This window comes from Sinocyclocheilus rhinocerous, unplaced genomic scaffold (genome assembly GCF_001515625.1).
Source record: "Sinocyclocheilus rhinocerous isolate Xijiao unplaced genomic scaffold, SAMN03320098_v1.1 scaffold447, whole genome shotgun sequence".
Classification (NCBI taxonomy): Eukaryota; Metazoa; Chordata; class Actinopteri; order Cypriniformes; family Cyprinidae; genus Sinocyclocheilus; species Sinocyclocheilus rhinocerous.
Window position 1 is genome coordinate 681,210 of NW_015648653.1, and position 11,598 is coordinate 692,807.

An 11,598-nucleotide genomic window follows, 5' to 3' on the forward strand; every position below is an offset into this window, starting at 1 on the left:
GAGTAAATCATGGGGTAATTTTCATTTTTGGGTGAACTATCCCTTTAAGAGAAGTCAAAATGAAAGCACACTGCAGTGATGAAGCCTCTCTTTAGCAGAAGTAATCAAAAGGCTAAGCTCACCTTTGCTGAGGAGCATGTTGTGTGGAAAGGAGAACTGGTAAAAAGTTCACTTTAGTGATGAGAGCAAGCTTAATGTATTTGGGTCTGATGGGAGACATTTTGTTTGGCATCAAACTGGGGAAAGACTGAAGCCCAAGTGCGTAAAGAAGTCAGTGAAAGGTGGAGGAGGAAGTGTCATGGTTTGGGGAATGTTTTCTGCAGCAGGAGTTGGGCTTCTTAAACGGCTACATGGCAGGGTGAATGCAAATGTTTACCAGAACCAACATGTAGTTCCTTCCCTGCAAGCATCTCCCAACCAGCCTGCAATTTTCATGCAAGACAATGCTCCCTGTCACACAGCTAAACAGATAAAGCAGTTCCTTGAAGCCAAGAACATTGAAATAATGAAATGGCCTGCCCAGAGCCCTGATCTAAACCTGATTGAAAATCCTTGGCGACAAAGTTATGGCTAAGAAACCCACTACAGTTACCGAACTATGGAAGAGAGTGGAAGAAGAGTGGACCAAGATCACACCAGTGCAGTGTGAGAAACTAGTGATGTTCTGCGGACGCAGATGTGCCAAAGTCACTCAAAGCAAGGGACTCTACACTTCCTACTAATTTCTGACAGCTGTAACTAGGGCTGGGTGGTATATATCAGGTTTGTACGATATATTGATATATTTTTTATAAGCGATATGGTATGAGGCAGTACCGCATATATCGATATACAGTAGTTTGATACGAGCACGCTGAAAAAGGACACAGAGTGAGCTGCTGTGGGGAAAGTGCATAATCCAATTTGTCCTAAACATGAGATGCTTATATTAAGGGCTTTAAAATAACTCATAAGATATAGTTAACACGTATAGTTTAAAGTGGTTTACCCTGTCAGATGCTCTGACAGACACATGCTGCTGACAGAGACGCTACTTGTGCTGTTTAATGCGTTTAAGATGTGTTCCAAAAAAATACAGAGATATGATTTTTTTTTGGCCATATCGCTCAGCCCTAGCTGTAACCCTCCAACATTTTAGTTGTAATCTACAGTGGTTACTGTTCTCTAATTTTGATCACTGTTTGTTTTTCCACAAAATAAATGTTTTTGTTGAAATGCCTTGGTTATTTTGTCAAAGTGTTAGTGGAACAGAGTTATATCTACAGCTAATATTCCTTCAAATTTTAAGAGATGAAGATGATCAATATTTCAGAAAAAAATTAAGTATTTATAGATTGTTCTCTAATTTTGATCTCCACTGTATGTATGTACAGTGCACAGCATAAATGAGTACACCCCCTCTGAAACTTAACAAATTCAGCAATTACTCTTTGCTTAGAAGACAGAGGTTTTTTAGAGATATAATATTCCAGCAAGTCTGCTTGATCAGCTACCAAAGAAGAATGTTAAAATTATTCAAGAAAATAAGTAAGATGCAGCATGCAGAAGTGACATGCATGGTTGTTTATCCACACCAGAACTACCGACTAGCCAAAGCACAATAAACTCATTTAGCTTTTTCCAAGGTCCATATGCACAAAATATAGACTTCTGGGAATCCATACTCTGATCTCATGAGAGCAATTCAATCATTTCGGATCTAACAGCATCCAAAATGTTCTGGTGTTGCTAGAGGAGGAGTACAGTTGCCAAACAACTTTTACCTCAATAATTAGGCACTGATTAAGAACCGGAACAATATACAATTGTTTTTTGATGTACTGTAGGACCAGAATGTATCCATAGTTCTTTGTTAGCACATTCTTCAGTTATGCCATTTTTTTCCTGCTCTCTGTTCTGTTTAGTGTCTTGTGTTGGCACCGACGCGTGAATTAGCCCAGCAGGTGCAGCAAGTGGCTTATGACTATGGCAAATCATCTCGGATCAAGAGTACCTGTGTTTATGGTGGAGCCCCTAAGGGTCCACAGATCCGAGATTTAGAAAGAGGTATGGGAACTAACCCACATCTACCAATAATATATATTTTTTTAATACAGTATACCTGTTGTTAATGCATATTGATATTATCATCTTTTAGGGCTGCATGATAATGGTAATCAAGGTTATTTGCTCAAAATTATAATCATGATTACTCTTGAGAACAGTTTTTATTTTTTACTTGCTGTCAGACTAAATGTACATAATTAAAGCCTTTGCCAGTAAAAATAGCACACAGTAACCCTGGTCAGTTTGACCAAATGAGCTGTAAATTTTCTGTCATGCTCTATTTTTATCCTTCTGGAAAATAATGTAGCACTTGGCCTGCTCTCCCAATTTAATTAATGATATCCCATGAATAATTTACTGGAATGCACTGATATAGACTTAAATATATTACTACAGTAATATTTAAGACATCTATAATGTTGCTGTTGAAAGACTAATCTGAGCTCTTGGGGTTAGTCTTGGTCTGCTTTTCGTTTTTTATGTTTAATGATAGAGGTGTGAGGAGAATAACATCACCTCATTTTAGAAAATGTATATTTTGAAAATTTTAAGTCTGTTATTGCATTCATAAAGCAAAACGTTAAACAAGTTCATTGGTAGTCGCTGATTGTCAACATTTCAATGGAAGTTACTCTCCCATAAGTTGTGCAAAGTGTCATGGGCTGTAGGAAAAAGGTGGATAGAGCTGTGGTTCTCAACCCTTTTCCTGAACAAGTGTAATAGTAACTCTGATTATTTTTGGATTAATTGACCAGTAACACTTAAGGGCTTTTCTTTCAATAAACATTGTTTGACTTCCTAAAGGTGTTGAAATCTGCATTGCCACACCTGGCCGTCTGATCGATTTCCTGGAGGCAGGAAAAACCAACCTGCGCCGTTGCACCTACCTAGTGCTGGATGAGGCTGATCGTATGTTGGACATGGGATTTGAACCCCAAATCCGCAAAATTGTTGACCAAATTAGAGTAAGTACAGTTTTCACTTGGAACATGTACAGTATTTAAAAGTTCATGGATGTTAACATTACATATACATTCTTCTAGATCAGGGGTCTTCAACGTTTTTCAGGGCAAGAACCCCTTATATATAGAGGCAATAGAGACATGGAGCAGGGACTCCCTGATACAAGCTGAGCTACATATTAAGCATGTAGCCTTCGTTATTAATAGAAACTAACCATATTATTATTAAGAATAAATTATATGTATATTAAGAGAGTAGATCAGAACTATGCACATTATTGTTGTTGCACATGCATCACTGTCTGTATATTGCAGAGTCATACATTTTAATTGTACTAGTCAGATGGACAAAATATAGGGCAGAGCACTTCAGAGCGTGTCAAATATAGGGCAGAGCATGCCTCTGAAAAACACCCTGTTTACGTTTCATCTTCTTCCTTTCACAGCGATTGGTTGTCGCCCGGCGTTTTTCGCTCGACATATTGCGAGGATAGTCCATAGTCGAGGAATGCCCAATCTTTTTGACGCTCTCAGCCGCTGTCAACGCTTTCTCAGTGCCGCTTTCAATCCCATAATACACCGCGCGAGCGTTTAAGCTCAACTTCCATAGGAATGAATTGAAAACGCTCGCTCCGCTGCGCTCGCTATGTGCCAGTGGAAACGCACCGTTAAGCTTCAAGTTTACTAAAACTTAACATTTCAATTTTACTCTGAGATTGACAATTAAAAGTCACATATTTTACACCTTTCTGGAGTTTTATTTTAGGATTTGATGTCCTTAAGAATATATATTTGCGGTATAAGTACCAAAAACCATCTCAATATATTTTTACAGCTCCTCTCTCAGGAGCTCTGCTGAGAACAGGTCGATTTTGGTCTGTCTAATTAATATTCATGAGTTTTGACAATATGGGACCTTTAAGAATCAAATCGCTGAGTATCTGAAATTAGTGAGGGTTTTCTAATTAAGTGCAGATGTAATGTGTAAGCAAGGGCTCCACCATGACAAGAATAGCAATGTACAGTGAGACATTTAAGATTATTTACAAGGTATTAGTTTTACAAATAATTGGAATGGAATTTAAAAGATATATTTGATACAAATATTTTTCTAGTAATCTGTTAGTCTGCATTTACTTTGCGTTTATCTATTTTGACATTCCATATTTTTGTCCCGTGCTAGGATCACTATGTCAATCGCAGCTTCAGACTGAATCACACATTTATATGTAGATGTCACTTCCAAAACTTTGCAGCGTGTAATTAGCCGTTGGTCCTATTAGCAGCATAAAAAAAACTATACTTTTATTCAACGGATTATAGCTATATAGCCTCAAAGTTGTGAAAGACCGCTGCCTTTACAATCACTAAAAAGCTGTCCCTCATCTCAGTGCGCGATCTCACAACGTTCCATTAAAATCAACAAAGTTATCTACACTGCATAATGAATCTCTTATCGTAATGAATCGTTAATGAGAGAGGATTAGCAAGAGCGAGCATAACTCAGCACTGAACAAAAACTCTTTTTAAGCAATTTTCATTTTAATTTTAAGCAATGAGTGGATTCTAACTTAAACACCCCTGATTGGCCATTGTGTTCAAGAGATCAACAAACATGTCTGTGATTGGCTCAAACTCAGAAATGCAATAGAGCGTTTGCTAAATCTGTTTCGCCAGTAATATTATATCATTACAGTATCAACTGAGGGTGCTCTTGCTTTCGTTTCAGGGTGCTTATATTTAAAATTGACTTTGTGTTTTTTTTTTTGTTAGTCTGCATTTACTTTGCGTTTATCTATTTTGACATTCCATATTTTTGTCCCGTGCTAGGATCACTATGTCAATCGCAGCTTCAGACTGAATCACACATTTATATGTAGATGTCACTTCCAAAACTTTGCAGCGTGTAATTAGCCGTTGGTCCTATTAGCAGCATAAAAAAAACTATACTTTTATTCAACGGATTATAGCTATATAGCCTCAAAGTTGTGAAAGACCGCTGCCTTTACAATCACTAAAAAGCTGTCCCTCATCTCAGTGCGCGATCTCACAACGTTCCATTAAAATCAACAAAGTTATCTACACTGCATAATGAATCTCTTATCGTAATGAATCGTTAATGAGAGAGGATTAGCAAGAGCGAGCATAACTCAGCACTGAACAAAAACTTTTTAAGCAATTTTCATTTTCATTTTAAGCAATGAGTGGATTCTAACTTAAACACCCCTGATTGGCCATTGTGTTCAAGAGATCAACAAACATGTCTGTGATTGGCTCAAACTCAGAAATGCAATAGAGCGTTTGCTAAATCTGTTTCGCCAGTAATATTATATCATTACAGTATCAACTGAGGGTGCTCTTGCTTTCGTTTCAGGGTGCTTATATTTAAAATTGACTTTGTGTTTTTTTTTTACCTATGTTTAGGTAAACCTATGTTTACCTAAAAAAAAAAATATTTGTGATAAAACATTAATTGGCGGACCCCTGCAGTACCGAAGCGGACCCCCGGTTGAAGACCCTTGTTCTAGACTTAAAGTTGAAGCTCTGAATATATTTCATTATGATAAATCATTTAATAGGGCTGTAAAATCTATTAATCATGATTAATCGCTTCCAAAATAAAAATGTGTTTACATAATATATGTGTGTGCACTGTGTATATTTATATATATAAATACACATATGTACATGTATATATTTAAGAAATATATAATTTATATATAAATTTATATTACATGTATTTCTTAAATATATATACATATAAATAAATACAGTGCACACACATATTTAATGTAAACACACATTTTTATTTTGGAAGCGATTAATCAATTTAACAGGCCTATCATTTAGCTATTCCTGTTTCCTTCAGCCTGACAGACAGACTCTCATGTGGAGTGCTACCTGGCCTAAAGAAGTGCGTCAGCTGGCTGAAGATTTCCTCCATGACTATGTCCAAATCAATATAGGAGCTCTAGAACTGAGCGCAAACCACAACATCCTGCAGATAGTGGACGTCTGCATGGAGAATGAAAAAGACACCAAGTGAGCTGATTTAACCATGTATCTAATAAAGTGCTGGATATGACATTTTATGAGCTTTTAATAAGTTATTTGGATATTGTGATTTGTGTTGGTTTACTTTCCTGTTTGCCTGTACAAATCAAGATGAAAATGTTCCAAATAATTTTTTTTGTGCTTAAAGGCTGATTCAGCTGATGGAGGAAATCATGGCTGAAAAGGAGAACAAAACCATCATCTTTGTCGAGACAAAGAAACGTTGTGATGAACTTACTCAGAGGATGCGAAGAGATGGGTGAGAGATCTTTATAATCCCTCATATTTAAAAACAAAGGTTTTTATAAAAATCATATAAAATGCTGATGTAATGTATTTTGTGTCTTTATTCAGGTGGCCTGCAATGTGTATTCATGGTGACAAGAGCCAACCAGAGAGGGACTGGGTACTATCAGGTAAAGTTTTTAAGCTTCATATTTTATTAAAGAAGGCTATCACAATTTGGCCTGCCTGTTCTCATTGTGTTGCACCTTGTATTTCCAGAGTTCCGCAGTGGAAAAGCTCCAATTTTGATTGCTACTGACGTTGCCTCACGGGGTCTGGGTATGTTCTGATACGTCATTCTTATCAAGAAATCATATCTGAATTTTTTTTTTTAAATACAGAACTGAATGTTTTTTGAAATCCAGTAAATAATTTAGACAGTATATAGAGAACACACTGACAACTACAACATTGACATATTCAGTCACATATTTTTAGTTTTAAAATTTTAGCTGACGTCTCAAACTTTTGTGCCAGTAAAGAGACACACTGGTTAAGCAGATGTCATTTTCACACATACAGGGATGCAAACTGCTCATCTTTTTGGAGAAGTTTGTTGTTTTGCAAAAATTGGTCACTTTCATAATTTGTGCTATAAGGTTTGACTTTAAAAGCTTTAACCTTACAATCATGAAATCATAAAAACTGATTGAAATGTGTGTTTGAAGCTTATTTTTTCATGAAAAATTCAGACTGAAGCATGTCCTCTGATATGTAATTGTCTCACCTTTTTGACCTCTTATGTGTTTGCATCCCTGCAAACAACTAATCAAACAGTGTTTTCAAATTAATATTACATTTATTTTGTGTCACAGACACCTAAATGATTGTATTATGATAAATAATGACAGCGCAAATAAGCACCCCAACAGCATATCATATGAATAACAACATATCAGTAACATATCAATGAAACATGGTCCATGCCTCACTCTGAGGGAACACTGGGGGAATTTAAAGGTCCCATATTGTCAAAACTGAAATTTCCTGGCTTTTTTCACGATAACTGAGGTCTAGGGGCTATTTAACTACCATATAAGTTTCAAAACAGTCAGTCCACAGTAAAATGCACACAGCCTGCATAAAGTAGCTGTGATTTTTCACGAACCGTTGTGACTTCCGTAAAAGAGGAGCTGTAAAAATATATTGAGATGGTTTTTGGTACTTATACCGCAAATATATATTGTTAAGGACATCAAAACCTAAAATAAAACTCCAGAAAGGTGTAAAATATGTGACCTTTAAAACCTGCCTTTGAAAAGGTGAAGGGGTGTTCTCACTTAAAACTATTTGCAATGGCTATGCCATTCATTTTTAAAGTTGGCAGTATCCACCAATGTGATCTTTGCTGATGCAACAAAGTTGAGTGGACCTCGACTATAAAAATGAGCTGTGAATCCTCGTAAAAAATTAGCTGTGATCCACCACCTGATTCAGTTATTAGTCAAGTAGCAACACTCACTAGCAACCAACAGCCCAGAAACTCAGCAACATCTTGTGATTTAATCACTATCAGTGTGAACGCCCCTTTTATTTTTCTTTAGCTTCAGCTTGATGAACAGAGTGAGAAGAATACTGTATTACATGTACTTAAAGGCTCAGGTATACTTCTATACTTCACATTCTACTCTGCCTCATGCACAGTTGACCATGCGAGCCTTCCACTAGTGAATCTTTCTTTTTAATCACTCAAAGACTTGTACATTGGCTGTTGTCTGCGCACAAGTCTGCACAGATGCAGGCAGTGTGCGTGGACATCCGTGGACTGCTGAGGACAAAAATTGTCAGACTGTCCACAATATGGTGCAAAATGCGGACAAGTGAAGTATACTTTGGGCTTAAGATTTGTCAGACTTTAGTTAGGAACAAAAGTTTTTAATGCATGGTGCTTAAATTTAAAATAGTCGCCTGAATTTGACTTGTTTCGTAGTCTCTTGGTTTGGACCTTAATGCTTTCTTTCATTTACAGTTGGAAAAACATCACGTACAGTACATTTTGTGATCATTTGGTTGGATATTTTTACCTTCAGCAACTCTTTTTTTCTCTCTCCTCTCTCGTATCCTTTCCTCTCTTAGCTTTTCTTCCCAGCCTTTACTTGTTTTGAGCAATATACTTATTTATTTATGAATTGTCAGGTTCACATTTAATTATAAAAATGACTCTGGGCTGACGGTGACTGACTGGAGGGCTGCTATGTCAGTTTCCATATTCACAAGCTGTTCCAAACGTTAAAGTTGTGCTGTCTGTTTCTTGTTACTGATGTAAAAACCCTCACGCACGTGGGGCTCACCGGCTCGCTGTTGACCCTAGCACGGATCTAGGGGAGCTGCTATCCTTCTCTCCTCTTCCCTGGGTCCTAATTCCAGTCTCCTTCCTGAACAAATGTGTGCACGTGTTCAGTTATTTAGCAAGATGTTAATCAATAGTCATGGTCAGAATACAGTTGGTCAGAATTTTATTTTTATTTTTTCTCAGAAATATTTTACTTAAAGGGGTCATATGATGCGATTTCTATTTTTCCTTTTCTTTAGTGTGTTATGTAGCTATTTGTGCATGTATAAGATCTGCAGAGTTACAAAGCTCAAAGTCTCACACAAAAGGATTTATTCTATCTAAAAGAGAAGGCTGATCCAGACCGGCTAAAATGCCTCATTCAAACACGCCCCCACATCTAGGAATCATTGGTTAAGATTTATTTACAACAGAACAGCACAACCCAGATGTTCGAATTTGTGCAACGCATTTTATGGACGACAGTTTTGTGAACCTGAGTAGACTACAAGGCTGACTGTGCAAAGGCTATTTAAAAAAAAAATGGGTCAGTTCCGACTTTGCTATGACAATCTGGCGCTTATTCTGAATCAGCTACTGTAAGTATGTTTTCTTAATGGTTTGAGTATTTGCTATTGACTGTTCAAATGTAGAGTTTTGCGTCGTGTGTGTGTGTGCGTAGGAGAGAGACAGAGAGAGGTCACATCACAGTGGAGTCAGCTTTCTTAATCGCGGCTTGTGTACTGCAAATACATACGTGCATCATATGACCCCTTTAAATGTGTGCACTTTATTTTTTTTGTAATCACTCTTATCTTTGTGAGATCATTGTTAACCCAGATATTAGAAATTGCTATTTTGTTTTGTTTGGGTTATGCCAGAGGGTCTTACACTATTACTGTTCTTTTTCCCCTTCAGGATTTTTGACTTCCTAACTGGCAGCCTAGGCATGCTGTGCTATTTTGACACAGTGGCCTCCCTCTACCATGTAACCAGAGCTCTATCAGACACTGGCACATTTCTTGATATGGATAGACTCCCTCAGTTGCTCCTTATCTGTAGCCTTGTGTGGCATCAACTAGCTTAAATTTCTTTTTTTTTTTTTTTTACCTCAAACTCTTGATTGGCCGTTAAAAAAAATCTCAAAGGATACTATGGCCCCTTAGAGCTCTGTTAGATTCCAGAAAAGTCTGCCCCTAAGATAGATCTGGGGCCGAATGGCCACGGATTGATTAAGAGAGAGGGAGAGAGAAAGTTAAGAGTGCTGGATACAGTCCGGTCCGGTTTGTGGAGGCCCTGCAACCCAGCGAGAGAGAGAGAACTGGGGCAGAGCCGGTTCTGCTCCCGCCTGGCGTTGCTGGGACAGGGCCGAGGGTGAAGGGGGGGCAGCTCAGCGCGTGAGCCCACATTAACCTCTTCCTCTTGGGCCGCTCCACGGGACCCAGGACTGATCCCAGCCAAGAGTAACCTATCCTAGGGTAAGTACCTGATCATGCCCTAGTCACTGCCCTGTTCATGAGAACTGTTTCCATAGTGTGGCAAATGTCCTTTAAGTATGTTTAAACGTATGTGGTAAGTGCCATGGTAGATTAGACCATTATTGTACTGTATATGTATAGCACATTGCATTTTTATTGAGATATCTAAAATAGTATTATCTATCATTATCATTTTCTAAAAGGAGACTGTTTTCTTTTAGGGTCAATAGCAGTGTTGTTAGAGCCCCTTTTGAACCGTAATGAGAAACAGACTTTTAAGATGTTGTGTGTCCAGGGAAAAAAAAAAATCACATTTGTTTAACAAACTCCTGACATTTCTCATCTTTAATACCACCTCAAGTGTTGCTTGACACAATTAGTTTTGATATAAACTGAATTATATTGTTAATGTATTGACAGTTAATGTAATACTTGAGGCTAGATAAGCTGTTTATCTATGGAATAGGTAAGTAGCAAGTCCTCAAAGTCTAAAGTTTTGTCATTTATTTTATTCTGTAGTGTTTGTCTGCTTAAGGCGGTGTCTCACTAGCCGACTGAAAACATATTTTGGTCTCTTCTGTTAGGTTAGGTTGCTGTTTATTTGAATGATGTGAACAGTGTTTTCTGAAATCGGGAAACGGTTCATGTGAACTAGGGATGCTCCGATCGATCGGCCGGAGATCGGTATCGGCCGATAATCACATTTTATGACTCGATCGGTACTCACTACACTTGGCCAATCTCACGAACCGATCGCAATTTGATGACGTCAACGCGGGACGACGTACATGATGCGTGGGGACATAAATGATTTGGCGCCACAGTCAAGTCATCGCTGGTGTGGAAATGCTATGACGTTTCGAGAAACAATGAAAAATTAGCTATTTGTCGTGTATGTTTTGCATGATGATATGATGAATAGATGGTTCATTTTTAACAGCAGATTCAGTGACGTTAGAGCTGATCTGCGCCTCACTGCACACGTCTGCGGCGCGTTACGGCTCCATGGGGACCGGAGCTGATCGCGGCCGCTCTAGTCAGTGCGTGTGTTTATGAGCCAGCCGCAGCACGTTTCTGAAGCGGCTCTCCGCGCTGCTTAGCTAAAAATTGTCTTTTGTGAGGTGTCACAGCGTGGAAGACGGAACAAAACCTCGTCGGAGCCGTAAGGTATAACGGTAACATAATACGCTGGTCGTGGGCTGCTTTTAAATTAACATTTATTTATAAAACAAAATATCTTCTTTGGCCACATTAGCTTACTCAATAGCATTAACACAGGCTTTACTCCTTTCTAACTTTATCTGGAATGTCACCATTTCTGTCACTGCAACTTCCCGATCAGGCGAACGAACACACACACACACACAAAATCGTCTGCCTCATGAAAAAAATTTATTAAAAAAAAAATGTAGTTAATATTTGCATCATTTATAATTTATTTTATCCACCCGCGACCCACCCGCAAATAATCAGAATGCATTTTTTATTACCCGACCCGTGG

At 38.1% G+C, this 11,598-nt stretch overlaps 1 protein-coding gene across 1 annotated transcript in view; it reads left to right on the forward strand.

Annotated features, from left to right (window-relative positions):
• LOC107710154 (probable ATP-dependent RNA helicase DDX17) overlaps positions 1 to 11,598 on the forward strand; it is a 17,901-nt gene that overhangs the window by 1,534 nt on the left and 4,769 nt on the right. Inside the window, exons 3-8 of the mRNA XM_016514883.1 lie at positions 1,905 to 2,046; positions 2,851 to 3,011; positions 5,878 to 6,050; positions 6,211 to 6,321; positions 6,417 to 6,478; positions 6,567 to 6,626. Of these exons, the coding sequence (XP_016370369.1) occupies positions 1,905 to 2,046; positions 2,851 to 3,011; positions 5,878 to 6,050; positions 6,211 to 6,321; positions 6,417 to 6,478; positions 6,567 to 6,626 (709 nt within the window). The remainder of the gene's footprint in view (positions 1 to 1,904; positions 2,047 to 2,850; positions 3,012 to 5,877; positions 6,051 to 6,210; positions 6,322 to 6,416; positions 6,479 to 6,566; positions 6,627 to 11,598) is intronic.